Source organism: Agaricus bisporus, assembly GCF_000300575.1.
Source record: "Agaricus bisporus var. bisporus H97 unplaced genomic scaffold AGABI2scaffold_4, whole genome shotgun sequence".
Taxonomy (NCBI): domain Eukaryota; kingdom Fungi; phylum Basidiomycota; class Agaricomycetes; order Agaricales; family Agaricaceae; genus Agaricus; species Agaricus bisporus.
Window position 1 is genome coordinate 151387 of NW_006267367.1, and position 15790 is coordinate 167176.

A 15790-nucleotide genomic window follows, 5' to 3' on the forward strand; every position below is an offset into this window, starting at 1 on the left:
GCGACGATCACTAATTGAGCTTCCTGACGGAGCAATGGAATCCGACAAAAAGTATTAAAACAGCAGATTAACATCGGTGACAGTATGCATTCCTGACTACTGAATCCTGGAGTGGCGTGGCGAAAAGCGTGGCTAAGTACATTCGCGCCAAGAAATCGCTCTAGCTCCTGCGGGTCAAATACCGCCGGATTTGAATAGGCTCCTTCAAAATCCCATTTTATATAATCATTAGCGTACAGATCTAGTATTATATCAAGGTGAGGCCTAACACCTCGAGTAAGAGGCTCGAGGGACTTGGCGAGATGACTTTTGTCGAGTGGGGCATGTAGAGCCGAAGGATGTGAGGTCAAACAAAATGTCCGATCACGGCTCGTTATTAGAGGATTCCTTTACGCGCGGTTCACCGAGCGTCCCGTTTCGCAGCTGAAGTCCTGAGGAGCCATGCCAGGTTTTCGTAAACCACGAAGGTGATGCAATTTCCAGGAAGAACCCGAACAAGACTTGTCCCTAGGCCACGGTAAAAGCCTCTAAAACCGTCTTGCTTCCACGTGCGCTTGATTGTTGTGGGTATGTCAGGAAAGAGTTCTGCCTGAGCATTATTCTGGGGAAAAGGTTTAGCCATCTGTGTTGGGAAGGGAGAATTTCCGCTAACCTGTAGCCGTGAGCGTACTACTTGATAGGGGTATGTTGCAATTGAAGCCAGTATCTTGCTCGAGATTGACATTGTGGAATATGCTAGATTAGACTGGGCAGCTGTTTAGTATGAAAGAAGCAGTCACGAGAAGGAAAACACGTACTAATTTATCCAAATCCTGATTATAAGCTTTGCCCGTCCGCTCTGCTTGTTTTCGTTTTTGATCAAAGCCCCACGCTTTCATCTTTTCGTATGCCATGAATTGTATGGCTCCGTTGGATACACCGACGAGAGCCAATACTGTACCTCGAAACAAACCGGTAGTGCCTTCTGTCCGAGCAATGGTTGACAGTCCATCTAGAAGAGGATGAGCTACGCCAGTTTCAGAGCTTAACAACTCCCACCCCATAATCCACGGTACGCATTGGAAGATTCTTTCGTTGTGGCAAACATCCGAACTCTCACAAGCCAAAATGGGTTTGTCATTATAGCCGTAATCGCACCTAAGCCATCCTCTTCAGTTTCAGAGCGGCGAACTACCGGAAAAATCACAAACTTGCTTCGGCAGAGCATACTAGGTATTGTCCAGCGGATAGAGTATGGCGAGTGTCTCCGCCTGCAGCCCGCTTTTTGAGCATATTGTAACTTTGGAAGCTCATTACATCGTTTGCAGTTGGGGGCCAAAACGACGTACAAGAGAAAATATAAACCCCAGCTCGACGCATTTCCTGCAACATTTGGGGAGATACCACGGTACAATCCCGTCCAACCCTGCTGCCGCTGGATGTCCCTGAGAGCGTAGAAAATCTGCCTGCCCATGCCGCCAGTTGCTGTACCAGTGTTAACCTGAAACTTGACTTTGAGAAGGTCAAGAGGATTGAGACATAGAGTCGTCACAACCCCTGCTCCGAGGCCCGCAATGGCATGGTCCTATTCAATAAGGAATGTTACCGGTTATGAAAGTCAGAAATTTGGCCGAAACAGTTGACCGCGAGGACATACGATTGCGGAGGTTGCAAAGAAACTCGATGGCTGATTTGCCATCCCAGCGCGGCTGGTTTTTGCCCCAGGCAATGATAAAAGAGAGACCACAAGAGTCGACTTTGAAGCTTCACGGGGGAGAAAAGACTTGCGTTCATATTTTGCGTCAAATCCTATGACGATCCCTTCAATAGATCACGTGCTCTAATGGCTCCCGCTCACCGAAAGCAAATGCTAATTTTTTAAACACGCTTATATCTCTCTTCCTAAGCATCAAGACGGTATATAATTTGCTGAGTATCCCGGTAGAATTGAAAAAATGTGCATCAGATTTGTAGTACGTTAATTCCATACCAGCGGATTGACATGCTGTAGTTGCGTAGTGATAAACAAGCGCCTACCGGCATTGAGTTACTAACTTATGGTGTACTCACTCCAAACTCATACATTGGTCAGTCATTGAGTTTTCTTTTCCCACTGTGTGTAGCAGAACAGACGTAACTCATTCTGACGTCAGTCGGCACGGATGAGAGAAGTCTGATCAAAGAAATCCTTGGAAGTAGGATCCAAGATCGCGAAGGGAAAGCCACCCAAAAAAAAACATAACTTGAAGCTTGTCTTCATTCGCAGCATACGATAAGTTTGGGTGACCAGAATTACTCACTTTTAGATTTATGACAGCTGTGGCAAGTACGAGCAATTCACTAGACATATCGAGAATTTAATGCAGACTCCTCGCTCTGCCAACTCAATAATAGCGCCGGTGGGCTCCCCCGGCACTTATTTATGCAGTCTAAAATACGTGACTTCTTTCAAACAACCCCATTTCAAAGAATATTGTGATATTGTAGATGAGCACCTAATCTACACTTGAGCCCACTTTATGTCGATAGGTCGCACGTTGTGACTTCTATCTACACTGTGTCTGTCAGGGCGGATGATTTACTTCCTTATCATATGTCAACATCTGATTTATCTGGATTGCGTTCAAATATGTACAAGAAAGCGAGCTTAACACGCTATTTCCCGGATCCGGTGGATTATCGCGACTTCTCAGATTTCACGGAGTCCTGGACGCCGTTCTCGGTTTGCAAGGCGATGGTCTATCGTGGATACGGGTGAGAACACTGTGTATTTTTATATTGGATGGCATCCGCTTTTGAAGTTGCTTGAGAATTTGACACCTGAGAGTATACTCATCGTTTGCGGTCCGTTATTCTATTTATTTCTACATTTGTCGTGTAGCCCGCACACTAAATCAGTCTTCGAAACTCTGAGCCGAAGGAAGATTTACCTGATCAATGTCAGTCCTATGCTTGTCTCACGGTAACGCCTCATCTGTTGACAGCGGGCCGACCATGTAACGCTGGGGTCCAGCTTTTGTGCATGTCCAATATCTTATTTCACGACCGTTTCCCAAGCTACCCTCTGGCCGGGTGTTTCGGGGGGCGTGTCTTGTTACCGTTCCGCCAGGGAAGTCATGATCAGGCCTCTTGACTGAGGAACGCATGTCGCCTCCTGCAACTTCTATCGACGGGGTCCCTAGTTACCCAGGATGTGCAGGGCGCGGGTGTAGTTAGATGCTAGAAATTCTCATCGGAGTTTTACCTGCGTGTCTTTTGCGCCAGTGGGGTTGGTGCTTGCCGCTCAAGCAACTCTGAATTCAAGCGAGTTTGTCGGAGAATGCTTGAATTGGACAATTCTCGGTAGTTGACGATGAGTTCAATGATCCTCCGCTCTCATGGTGGTCGGAGTGGGATCTGAATACTATACCAGGGTATCTGGTCAAGCTTGGGACCTTTTGACCCAGTTGGAGGAGCTCACGAGTTGACGTCACACCATAGTACTTGTTCCAGTGACTACTGGCATTTTATTACTGGCACGTAGTCAGAAAATAAAGGAATTCTCGAGATTATTCACTATTTATTGATCGCACCGTAAATCCTTTGTGGTTGGCACACTTTCTCTGATGATTGATCATGCCACGCGCGAGTAATATCCACCTGAGTACTAAGTATAAGTTTACAACAAACCTCCTATTCATGAACTTCCAGACGAGGTGCTTTGCCAAGGTTCCTGAACGGCTGTTCATATGGACGGACGGTCGCAGCGGCACTTTGTGGGCACAAGGGGGTCGTAATGGGTTATCTTTGGGATAATGTATCAATGGTTTGGATCAACCACAAAGCCGAGAACTGTGCAATGGAGCTTTACGACTGGAGATCTGCTCCGGATACGCATGTCTCTTGAGCGCAAGCAGTTAATCCGGTTAAGTATTGGGTAAGTAAGTGCTACGGTCAATGTATTCGCTATCGGGACGACCCTAGGATATATGGATAAGCTTCAGTCAGGTGATTCGGATCGCCCATTTCATGTAAACGAAACTCACCAGCAAATGAAAAAAGCGTGCCAAGAAATCATATTTTTCGGGGGAGATGCTTAGACGAACCTCAAATGCTGTCCTTGGCGTCCACTTCTTGTACTTGAAGATTCATACCCTGTATGACTGACCTTGTTGATAGCTTGTTTGCCACAAGAATAATGAACCGAGCTTGCACCACAAGGTGCTTGATGGGTGGCTGAGGGCAGAACAACAGGAATTGGGAAGTTAACCTTCCGCTTCCGCCCAATACCTACACAGTTGGTGATTTTAAATCACAGCAGTTCTTTTCAGGCACAATAATGTGTGCAAGTCGCTGAAATACGGGGTATTTCGGTTTCCGACTTAGATGAGTTAACCACGTGAATAGCATGTGAGGGAAATAAGCCTTATTCCGCCGGTCAGGAAAGAATAACTAAAAGCTCACTAGCAATTCTATATTCGAGAATGCCTGGGCATTGCGCGCAGATTATATTTCGATTTTAATGTGTTCTTGTGTCCGAGTGGGCTCTTTCAAGGTCATCTACGGCCCGGAGTAGTCGGATGGCCCATATGAGGCGTCATGTCGTTCATTGCGAAACAATTGTATTTGCAGGGAGGTTAATGTCTGCTGTCTTTCTTCCGGGAGAAGTAGTTGAAAGATGAAGGAGAGATTTTTGGAAGCGAACAAAATGTCATCTTGAATTATTATGCCAAAAGGATGCATCCGGCATAGTATCGTATAGGCGAATCCACGGAAAGCAATTTGTCGTTTCACCCCTTTCTCGTATGCTCGACTGAAGGCACGGACTGAGTGAAGAATCGCTTAGGATAAACCACGGGTTCATACAGGGCATATTATGCTCAAGAGGCCCCAGCGGTTGTGGTAGCAGATGTTCTCGGACTAGGGTGAAGTGGCCAAGATATGGGGTGAAAAGCGTGTCGGAGATGAAGGGAAACTGTGGGCTGATATTCATTCCAGTAATGAAGAACGAAAATAGGGTGATCTAACAACGGGGAAAGTACCCCGGAAAAACGCGCTCGGAACCCTTTATATAGCGTCTGTTCTGACAACGATATGATGATCCTACACAGGTTTTTCTTCGCCCCTTCCCCGATCGCCCGGCGCGCAATAACTATCTTTTCACGTTCATCTACAACATCGGCCATGCCTATTCGTTGGACTCCCGGGTCTTATCCCAAGGCGCGTCGCTCCGACCACGTCGACACATACCAGAGCGCGACCAGAGGAACGGTCCGGGTTCCGGATCCCTATAACTGGCTGGAGGAACACAACACGGAAACTGATGACTGGACGTCTGAACAGGAACGCTACACGCGCGCTTTTCTAGACCAGATTCCCGACAGAGACCGACTAGAACAGGCGTTCCGTGCAAGCGTTGATTACGCGAAGGTGTGATATCTTTGCCTAACTTGTTCGTCTTCTCGGCGTTAATGTTTTACTCAGTTTGGAGCGCCGACTTTGCACGATGATGGACGTTGGTACTGGTCTTACAATAGCGGACTGCAACACCAGCATGGTTTGTTTTGCCCCCGGTGTTCCGTTTCTTCGCATTCTCATTGTCACCTTGTAGTTGTATATCGTAGCCAAGATGATACCCTTCCCGTCTTCAAGGATGGATCTGAACCCGGAGAGATTTTTTTCGATGTATGCGCTTCTTCGCTGCCGCGACTACTTGCATATCCTGATCCATACTGGCTAGCCCAATGTTTTGAGTGACGATGGCACTGTTGCCTTGACCCATTTTGAATTCTCGAAATCCGGAAAACTACTGGCGTATGGTCTCTCGCAGTCTGTGAGTTTGTCTCCCGGAAGTACTACTCAACTCGTCTAAAGTTTTCCTACCAGGGAAGTGACGAATCAACTCTGTACATCCGGCCGACGGATGCACCGCTGAACAAAAGGGACGACAACCAAAAGCTTCCGGATGAAATCAAACATGTCAAGTTTTCTAGTGTCTCATGGACCCCTGACTCCCAGGGTTTCTTTTATCAGGTAATGGAGGCCCATATCGAGTTTGTGTTCCCGTTTCACAAAGCCTTCCAGCGTTTCCCTGCGGCCCAGGATCAACCATCAACCAATGGTATCAATACGGGTGCGGATGAGAATGCTATGGTCTACTATCATAAAATTGGCACGGATCAGTGTAAGTCGGGATCTTCACTATCGAATCAATGCCATCTCATCTACATATAGCCGATGATATTCTTGTCCACAAGGACAAGGATCACCCGACGTGGATGTTTGGAATTACCGTAACCGAGGACGAGAAATACCTCGTTTTGTACACCTCAAGGGACACTTCACGGGTGGGGTATCTCTTCTCGGATCGCATGAGAATAATGACCTTACTTTCTGATAGAAAAACTTAATCTGGATTGCCGATCTCAAGAAGGCGAAATTTGGGGAATCCATTCTATGGCAGAAACTTTTCGATTCCTTCGATGCCGAATATACATAGTAAGCTTCTATATCGTCGATCAACAAAGGCATGCTCTGATCACTATTGGTTGTTCTAGTGTCACCAATGATGGACCGATCTTCTATTTCCAAACCAACGAGGATGCTTCGCAACGCAAACTTATTTCAGTTGATGTTTCCGCCGATGCGGTCTCACCCTCAATTGTGATTCCAGAGCGGAAGGATGCCCTTCTTTGCGACGTGACTCGGGTCAATAAGGACCACTTTGTTGTCCAATATAAACGCAACGTATGTTCCTTTCATACTATCTTCCTTTTCCCTCCTTCCTCAAAAATCTGTTTCCAGGTGAAAGACGAAATCTATATTTGTGATAATAATGGCCGAGAGCTTGAGCGTTTATACTCGGACTTTGTGGGTACGATGTCTGCTCACTGTAGAGATACCCACTCCTGGCTCTTTGTGACAATGAGTGGCTTCAACACCCCCGGAACGATAGCATACTATGACTTCAAACGACCTGAAGGTCAACGTCTTACTCCGTTCCGTCAAACTAAGGTCAAGGGGCTCAATCCGGATGATTTCGAGACTCGTCAGGTATGACTCGATTTTTTTACTGTCCAGGTTATCATTGACTGGTCTCAGGTTTGGTATCCGAGCAAGGATGGCACTCAAATCCCTATGTTCATTGTTCGTCACAAATCCACTCCTTTCGATGGCACGGCGCCTTGTCTCCAGTATGGTGAGAAATTGTCTAAAGTCGTGGCCGTGCTATATCTGATGTACGCATAGGCTATGGGGGCTTTAATATCTCGATAGATCCCTTCTTCAGTCCGATGTTCCTCACTTTTATCCAAATATATCGTGGGGTGATTGCTGTACCAAACATACGAGGCGGTAACGAATTCGGTGAAGACTGGCATCTAGGCGGCAGTTTAAAGAACAAAGTACGCTTTTGTTTTTGTTTTACATTCGGGAGATTAACTTTTTCAACCAATAGAAAAACTGCTTCGATGATTTTATCGGTGCCACGTCAGTACATCAATAACATAATCTGCTGACTACTCACTCGCTCGTGCATTCTTAGTGAATATCTTGTGAAGAATAAATATGCCGGCGCGGGGAAGGTCGCCATTAACGGAGGCTCTAATGGAGGTAAGAGCACTAACGTCGCACTCTCATAACTAATCAAACAAATTCTTGTATGGCTTGTAGGCCTCCTTGTTGCTGCTTGTGTGAATCGTGCACCGGAGGGTACGTTCGGTGCGGCAGTGGCGGAAGTGGGCGTTCTTGATCTGCTGAAGGTAACTACGCTTCGACATCATCACGACTAATATTGAACTCATTGATGCTATCATTAGTTCCATAAATTTACGATCGGTAAGCATCAAACTCGAGCGCGTAAGAAAGAGTACCCTCAAATTTTTCACGATATTTAGGGAAAGCCTGGACAAGTGATTATGGAAATCCTGATGACCCCAATGACTTTGACTTTATCTATCCCATATCTCCGCTTCACAACATCCCAGACCGTGTATTGCCGCCCTTTATCCTCTTAACCGCAGACCGTATGTTTCCCATGCTGGACTTGTGAGAAGTGAGATTTCTCACCTTCAAACCTTTCAGATGACGATCGTGTGGTGCCCTTGCATTCATTCAAGCACGCAGCGCAACTGCAACATATGCACTCCAACAATCCTTATCCGCTTTTACTGCGCGTCGACAAGAAGTCAGGGCATGGAGCCGGAAAGTCAGTTGAAAAAAGGTAATCGTGTTTGTTTCTTGCACCAAGGAGCCACCTCTAACTGCGGTTTTTTGCTCAGGATTCAGGAAGCAGCCGATAAATGGGGTTTCGTCGCACAGTCTATGGAGCTTGTCTGGAAGCATGAGAAGTAGTAGCAAAAAGGCCCGCGACTACTTTTTCCTTTTAGAAATTTCGCAGGATACCAAGTGGACATGCATCGACCGAGACTGTGTCACCCTTATAATCCCCTGTTGTCCAATTAGCATTAGTGATTTAGTTCTATTCTGGTGGATTTTCCGAGATTCTGGAAAGAGAATCTCACGTCGCGCTGGAATAGGCCTCCTACGTTTGAAGCGTGCGAGTTTCTAGCAAAGCGGATCGTTAAACCTTCCCCAAGAGAATACTTCGCGAGGTGAAATCTTCTCTTCTGTCCTTCTGATTGACATGAAGTATCCGGAATCCACCTTGGATTCCCAAGATATCTGGATCATGGAATTGCCGCAGGCGATATTTCTGTCTTCAGAACGCGGTTGGTCTTGGATCTGGGGACGGGAGCTTTGTGCGGATCTTTGTGTTACAGATGTCATGAACACGGAAGGGGTAGGTGGACTGACCATTGTTATTTTCAGTAACATAGAATCTGCGCAATAACATGATGGCTTCTGCATGAAAATATCCACCAATGGCTTTGAATGGCGGATGAGATGGGTGTCCGAGCCTGTTAAAAGAGTGTTTCGATTGCGTCATGCCACTACAAAAAAGTGGTGTACAGACTTACCCCTCATTTACCCCCAGGACACTACCACAACCCCCAAATCTATCATTGGCACATCCGTAAAAAACGTTTTTAATGCCCAGCTGACGAAGTGCGGCAGCACACATGATACAAGGCTCTACAGTTACGTAGAGTGTTGTCGTAGAAAGGGGGTACTGTGTCATCTTTGGAGTGAGGGATTTATCGGTGAAGATGGCATCGATGGCCTCGAGTTCAGCATGTCGGGTTGCCTGTGCGAAGTCGGATCCATTAAGCGCAGGGATTGATATTCAAAAGTCATGGTACGAATAGATTTCAGTTTGACGTCATTCAGGGGGAGGACTGTACTGACGTTTCGAAGCTCGTTGGTTCTGTTCCTTGCTCTGGATATCACTGACCCGTCTCTTACAAAAACGCAGCCTACAGGAACTTCACCGGCAGTAAGAGCTTCTTCAGCCTAATTTATGTGGATACACGATAAATGCAAAATTACTGTTAGGTGAGAGACTCACCATTGTCAAGGCTTCCCGCATCCAGTTCAAGTGTTCTTCTGAATCTGGCATTCGATTCGTACTTTGTCGAGAAGAATCAGTGGTAAAACTTGTGTGATTGACTGATCGGAGCCATATCTAAATTGATCATCACATGCTCACCTGACATACGGTATGTTGTGCGCATGTGCGGTGCTCCTGTCCAGACCGCTGTCATTCCGGCGCTCAGAAGGTCTTTCTAGCCTGCCCTAAGGAAAGTTTCTCCCAGGTTCTTAAGTTAGTGCATTATTAACATCTTGGTCGGTCTAACACCAGGTGCCATCCATTTCGAGATGCTCCTTTCAGCCCTCGTCTTCCTCTTTGGTTATTCTCTCCAATGTGTCACAGCAGATGCGCTTTCGGGTCTTTTGCAACCGCATGGCTTGCTTGTAATCACTAATAGTCGTGTATACGGTCGTCAAGCGGGTCCTCTGCCGAACGTCCCGGCAGAATGCAAATCTGGCTGCGATCCCGTCCTTGCCAAGGTGGCTGAGGTGAGCGCGACAATAGAATCGTAGGTACGGGACACTTGACAGAATTAGTCAACCCCTCAGGGCTGCTCACCGGCAGAGTGTTGTCAAGATTCTTTCGTTAATGGATATTTCGAATGCCTGACATGTGTTGGTACCGCGGAAAACATCACAGACTACGGCCCTGCACAACAAGTAGTTGACCGTGAGTTTACAATCTCCCAAAGGATTTTTTTTGTCCCTCGCTAATGCACAGTCAGAACTCACTGTTCAATGCAATACCGAAGGGTTCGAATCACCCAAACTCACACTCCCGGGTATTGACCCTAACCGAACCTTACCATCCTCTGTTCCTCCATTGCTGACGGGAACTGTACCTCCTACTGCCACTAACCAGGAGACACTCACCGCATTGCCAACCATTACCCCGGCCACTTCTCCCTCTGGAACGGCTCCGCCTGCCACCACTAGTAGTCCTTCTAGCGCTATACCGAATCACTTCTTTACCCCTCAGCTCTCACACTTGTCTGCTTATGTTGTTTGTTCTATCATTCTAGTCCACTTCGTGGGATGAGCCTGTGTGTACCAGGACTTGATGTATTTCCCGATTGTATCTCCCGGATTGTATGGATTATATCTCCCGAATAACATTGAGATTGTAATGAGACGGTGAACACACACAGAAAAAATTGAGATGACATGAGCTCCCAGTCAAACTCTTGCGGAAGGCCCCTAATGCCATATTCAATACTTACGGCTATTACTCCACAATACTCTTCTTCCATCAAGCATCGCTGTCGTCCGGGACAGGATATCAACAGATACGAGTAAATGCATGATTTGTGTGTGGTGGCCCATTGGTGTTACATGTCGCAATGAATGATGATCATTTGTCTGCGGATACTTTTCTGAACAACTGAATGAGTTGGCGTAGGAAGAAATAGGTCGAGTTGAGGTCTCAACTCTGTACTCTGTATTCAGTGACTGTACCCTAGGTAATCTTTCCACCTGCTGGCATTCCATCCCTTCTCGAATTCTTCTTCGGAAAACCTCTGGACAGCCCAGGTGCGCGCCCGCCGCCGCAGGGCTATTTCATCTTCGGTAGAAAGGGATAGAGCTTCACCAAGAGCTTCGGCAAACTCTTCTATTGACTTGGCATGATAACCTGTCGGAGGGGAGGGGCAGGAATAAGTATTCTCCACAACATACATCGGTAAACATTCTCACCCGTTGGTTTCCCGTTGACAGGTACGACAATGTCTTTTAACGGACCACCAGACGCATGAGTGACGGGTATTACACCGGCAGCCTAAGACTTTGTCAAACCCTGCCAGTATATTGCAGAAACTTGAGACGCATACCATAAATTCAACAACGTTGATGCCGAAATGCTCGTCCACCATGGTACTCAGGCCTAGACTAGCCTTCGACAGCCAATGCAGCACGACCGAATATGACGCATTAACAGTAATTTCTGTTTGTTCCTGCCAAAATCATAAATCGTATGTTAGAACATATGATATATTATTGGAACGGGAGCGGGATTACCTCCACTTTGAGCTCTTTAGCTAGTTTACGCAGCTCAGCAACGCGTCGTGCATCTCCCTCATTTCGACTTCCGCCAATCAGGACAAGTTTGATCGAATTTTCAGTACCATCCCGCTTCACGTATTGAGGGTATCTACGCAACAACTCAGCAAACGCTTGGAGTTGCGCAGGGTGATCCTTCTCGGGTCTAATTTGCAGGCATTAATAGAGGAAGACTGTTGGCAAGCTTTGAAAACTAACCTGAACTGAGCAACGCTCAGAATAACGTGTTCTCTATTGTCAAGGGGAAAAATAGACATTTCCCGAGTGTCACACGGAGGGTAGACAATCCGAGCACTCGTGATTCTTTCCGATTTTTTGGGTGATATCCACGAGTTGAGAAAGTTGAATAGAACAATAGGTGGCCATAGATGAAGTGTATCTAGAAGAGTATCGTGGTGTTGTAAGATGGAATCTATGTGGTTTTTCGTCCAAGACGAATTAACCATCAGGAACGAGGCCGTGCGGAGTGATGAAGCATAATAATACATGAAAATACGATAATATCTAAACGTAACAAGAGTCAGACAGACAACACTAACAACAACAAGTGAAAATGCGTGAGCCTCACAATAATTTAATCTTGCTTAAGACTGCGGATGAAGATACGACGGATGTGTTGGTATGCCACTTTTTGCGGGATCGAACGCGGGCGAGCATGTCGGTACTGATAGTAGGGTAGTGGACGTATGCACCAACTGGAATACGACAAATAAGAGAGACTAATGGAAATGTGAATGCATAACCCATGGTATCTGTACTTACATTAATAGATAATTCAGCGTTCAGGTTTGAGAAGACATACCGATATATAGGTCAGGTATTATGACAGACATTGCTTCCCATGCAAGGTAGATAGAACCGATACTTTGCCCGAGAAGCGTAAAGAAAGGCCATTGAGAGTCCTCGACCCATTGCCTCGAATTAAGGAAGGCAAAATGGATTTTAGATGGGTCTAGTTGAATGTCGAATCTAGCCTGAAGACATATGACTTTTGAGCTATCGATAGTTGAATAAGACGCGTACCTGGACTTTGCCCAGAATGCTCTCCTTAGTAGCATCGATGTCCCCACTATACACGACACTAACTACTTCGGGCTCGTTTCTCTGCATTGCAGCGACTGCAGTCCACAATACACGTTCACCACCACCCCCAGCATTGCTATCTTACGGCCGGTATTAGTATATGCGATACGATATTTTATATTTGACTTGCCAATACGGGTGAAAGAAGCCTATCAGTTTCTTCGGTTTATTTGGTGGGATGCCGAGTTGTTGTAGAACATATCTGCGTTTGGCGTTGTTGGCTCTTCTAAATACCCATGCGTAAACTTGTAGACATAGCCAAAGAAAGACTGTAGGAGATAGGGCAGATAGTATGAGATATACCTTCATGAGTAGTGCGTGTCACGAACACGTCACAACATACTTGGACACGTCAAGATCTTGTTGAGATCCCTCGCCTTCGTCTACACTCTTGATGAAAGATCTCCAAATGTATAACATAGTGGAATGAGAATAGATATATAGAATCTCCTGTATAACAACAATAATCCTACGCGCTGTCCATTCGCAAGACTAGAAGATGAATCTAAACGAATTCATCATATTTTTTAAAGCCGAGCATCGCGAGGCATTCTCCTGAGTGCTTGACGAACGCCTAGATCACCCAACACGTCTTCCGCACCAGCAAGAACTATACGCAACGATCAGTCAACCGCGTCCGTTACCTGCAAATGCAGAACTACTTACTAGCGTCAAAGCCTGAGCTACGGTGGTACTAAAATGCGTGTACAATCCATAATCAGGTCAGCTTGTGTCGGATATCGGATTATGGAACACTGACGCTTTCCACCAATTTACCCATTCCAGTTACCGTCAATCCACGACCACCAAAGATTTGTACGGCGTCTACAGCGAGGAAGTGGTATGAGTTGATATATCGTAAAACCGTGTGTTTGAAAATCACCTTCAGCAGTCCCGCGGGCAGTGCTTGATACGAACCTGTAAGATATTAGCAGGTGGGCGGAAGGGAAAGCATAACTTGACGAGACATACTGTTTTAGTAGACCGATAGGACCCGCGAGTTTGTCGGACATTTGACTATAATTCATCTGCAAACAGGTCAGTACCAGGTCCGAAAAATTGTACCACAAAGCTAGTTGTACATTGTTCATTTGATATGTCACCGATTCAAACCAATTTTGACAACCTTCTACACGAGATATCATGCTCGCAAGCTTAGCGCGAATCACGGCTTGACTTGACAAAGGCTTGTTGAAGACGATACGCTGTGTCGTCCATCTTATGAGAAAGTTTTCAGTTATTTCCACATGCTGGCAAAGTCAAGACCTACTTCAAGCATTCCTCGACTATTTGCCGCTGCGCCGAAATGGATGTTGCACAGACCATCCAACGCTCATGATTGAAATTACTCAGAATTACAGACATTCCTTTGCCAACGGGGCCTAGGGTGTTAGCGATCGGGACACGGACTCTGTCGAAGGTGACAAATGCAGTTCCGGCAGCAGAAGAATATACAGTCTTAATAGGTTTGGTAGAAACTCCAGGACCGCGTGGTATTAACATGACAGTGAAACCGGTCTTATTCGTCCATCAGAATGAAGCAAGTAGATCTTCAATTGAACAAACGTACCTCTGTTTTGCAGCCGGTCGTAAAGTAGTCGGCAAAGGTACCGTTTGTGATCCACCTGTCATCATGCATGAGTACGGCGTACAACCAACAGATCGCATATTCATACTTCTTGGTTCCAGTAACCACCCAATAGTCACCATCCCTGACTGCAAAGGTCTGCAGACCACCAACATCACTTCCAGCAAAGGATTCACTGATGGCAAGGGCAAGGTATTTCTTCCCAGAAAGCGTCTACATCAGAAAGGTGATCAGCTTTCGAATTTGAGATTAGTAACACGAGAAGCATTACCTCAGGAACAACTTGCTTCTGAATTTCCTCGGATCCATAGTTCAACACGGGAGGTAGACCAATGACAAGACCAGCAAGCATACCGTCCACAACGGAACGGCTACACACGCGGGCCAGTTCTTGGTGTATAATGGCCTGGAGTCAAACATCAAAGCACCGTCAAGCACAAAGATACGTCGCTATACCTCATGGAAATAATCAAACTCTTCCGGCTTCACAATCCCGCCCATTAATGTACGACCTTGTAGGTGTTTACCGGGGCCAAGGCGCATAGCGATGATGTTGGCCTCACTAGTAGATGATTAGTCCCAAGTTATCATTTTATTGAGAACCACATACGCCATTTTGTCAACCACCTGCTGCGAAATCTTTTTCCCTGTCTCCTCTGCTGTTACGGCTTCGGGAGCTACAACCGCCTCAAAGAATTCTCGCATCGCCTTTTGGAATTTCCGGTGGTTCTCAGTATAATACGGGCTGAAGTAGCCATTGCTTAACCAAGTAGGCTCAGCATAAGGAACCTTGCTAAGCTCTCCGGGCTTCATCGATTTGATGGTCTCCTCCTCGCCCTGGATGGTGCCAATTTGGAGACGTTTATACTGTGGCTTAAGGAGAATTTCGTGCCGGTGTAAACTAAAGAATGCCTGTGTCGCGTCCGTTCCAGCTAACCACATTGCATGAGATATCTACCAAGAAACAAAGGCAGTAGAGTCTTACCAACAGTCTCCGCCAGCAAGACGTTTGGACCACCGGGATGAAGATCCACAAATCGCGACATGTCGTATACCTTGGTGTCGACTATAATCCACTGCAAGCCGCATCAATACGAATTCATAAAGGTGCGCATTCCGGATACGAACAAGGTCACCCTCAGTGTTATGCTATGATTTGTTACTTCAAGTTGAGTCTGTGGGACATAAAAGCCTGGAATAGCACTTACTTTTGCGACTTCATCACGAGTGAACTCTTTAAGTTGTCGTGTAGTCATTCTTTTACAAAGAGGTCAAGGGTGAAGACACTTTCAAAGTGTTTAAACCGTGTTATTAATTTAGCCCGGTCAATTAAGTTCGCGCGAATCCGATTGGCTGGAGCTAAGGTATCAAAATCAGGTGCTTCCTACCTCCACAAGCATTCCCGGAGGCTCTCTTTGCAGAATAGTCTGTGAAGTTTGGTGACTGTTCAACTTACCTTCAACAAGAAGCTTCTAAAGGCACAAGTTGGATGTTATATCATTCATTGACAGGATTCGAATTTGGGAGTTTCGTCACAAAAGACGGTCGGGATTCGAAGGCCAAATTCCGTAAACCACTATTTAACATATGTACCCTAACTCCTGAACCTCCTGAACG

General features: G+C 46.2%; 7 protein-coding genes across 7 annotated transcripts; 3 read left to right on the top strand and 4 right to left on the bottom strand.

The window, feature by feature from the left end:
* Positions 1–52: 52 nt before the first annotated feature.
* Positions 53–1762, bottom strand: AGABI2DRAFT_202161 (hypothetical protein). The gene is made up of 7 exons (XM_006459719.1): positions 1637–1762; positions 1329–1564; positions 1191–1279; positions 1039–1137; positions 798–991; positions 653–745; positions 53–601 (listed from the first exon to the last, which is right to left on the bottom strand). The coding sequence occupies exons 1-7, from the start codon at positions 1676–1678 to the stop codon at positions 401–403; spliced, it is 954 nt and encodes a 317-aa protein (XP_006459782.1). The 5' UTR covers positions 1679–1762; the 3' UTR covers positions 53–400.
* A 1818-nt stretch (positions 1763–3580) lies between these two features.
* On the top strand, positions 3581–3853 carry AGABI2DRAFT_191628 (hypothetical protein). Its single transcript, XM_006459720.1, has one exon. The coding sequence runs from the start codon at positions 3595–3597 to the stop codon at positions 3772–3774; it is 180 nt and encodes a 59-aa protein (XP_006459783.1). The 5' UTR covers positions 3581–3594; the 3' UTR covers positions 3775–3853.
* A 1212-nt stretch (positions 3854–5065) lies between these two features.
* AGABI2DRAFT_219134 (hypothetical protein) lies at positions 5066–8449 on the top strand. Its single transcript, XM_006459721.1, has 18 exons — positions 5066–5388; positions 5443–5643; positions 5699–5791; positions 5845–5991; positions 6043–6142; positions 6193–6305; positions 6359–6456; positions 6516–6705; positions 6763–7011; positions 7060–7156; positions 7207–7361; positions 7415–7446; positions 7502–7569; positions 7630–7718; positions 7776–7794; positions 7854–7982; positions 8017–8180; positions 8239–8449. The coding sequence occupies exons 1-18, from the start codon at positions 5143–5145 to the stop codon at positions 8308–8310; spliced, it is 2262 nt and encodes a 753-aa protein (XP_006459784.1). The 5' UTR covers positions 5066–5142; the 3' UTR covers positions 8311–8449.
* A 25-nt stretch (positions 8450–8474) lies between these two features.
* Positions 8475–9613, bottom strand: AGABI2DRAFT_219136 (hypothetical protein). Its single transcript, XM_006459722.1, has 6 exons — positions 9569–9613; positions 9425–9506; positions 9265–9369; positions 8937–9163; positions 8773–8876; positions 8475–8713 (listed from the first exon to the last, which is right to left on the bottom strand). Exons 2-6 carry the CDS (start codon positions 9473–9475, stop codon positions 8646–8648), a joined length of 555 nt encoding a protein of 184 aa, XP_006459785.1. The 5' UTR covers positions 9476–9506; positions 9569–9613; the 3' UTR covers positions 8475–8645.
* Positions 9614–9735: 122 nt separating this feature from the next.
* AGABI2DRAFT_116725 (hypothetical protein) lies at positions 9736–10486 on the top strand (the record flags this gene model as incomplete). Its single annotated transcript, XM_006459723.1, has 3 exons — positions 9736–9936; positions 9985–10117; positions 10173–10486. The coding sequence occupies 3 exons, from the start codon at positions 9736–9738 to the stop codon at positions 10484–10486; spliced, it is 648 nt and encodes a 215-aa protein (XP_006459786.1).
* A 299-nt stretch (positions 10487–10785) lies between these two features.
* On the bottom strand, positions 10786–12894 carry AGABI2DRAFT_202169 (hypothetical protein; the record flags this gene model as incomplete). The annotated part of the gene is made up of 9 exons (XM_006459724.1): positions 10786–11077; positions 11140–11221; positions 11274–11396; positions 11461–11647; positions 11701–12006; positions 12071–12254; positions 12305–12476; positions 12526–12661; positions 12695–12894. The coding sequence occupies 9 exons, from the start codon at positions 12892–12894 to the stop codon at positions 10890–10892; spliced, it is 1578 nt and encodes a 525-aa protein (XP_006459787.1). The 3' UTR covers positions 10786–10889.
* A 107-nt stretch (positions 12895–13001) lies between these two features.
* AGABI2DRAFT_202171 (hypothetical protein) lies at positions 13002–15441 on the bottom strand. The gene is made up of 15 exons (XM_006459725.1): positions 15382–15441; positions 15302–15322; positions 15159–15249; positions 14784–15105; positions 14630–14735; positions 14445–14579; positions 14262–14386; positions 14156–14210; positions 13856–14103; positions 13668–13803; positions 13549–13613; positions 13469–13503; positions 13346–13410; positions 13252–13279; positions 13002–13195 (listed from the first exon to the last, which is right to left on the bottom strand). The coding sequence occupies exons 1-15, from the start codon at positions 15427–15429 to the stop codon at positions 13113–13115; spliced, it is 1563 nt and encodes a 520-aa protein (XP_006459788.1). The 5' UTR covers positions 15430–15441; the 3' UTR covers positions 13002–13112.
* Positions 15442–15790: the final 349 nt, after the last annotated feature.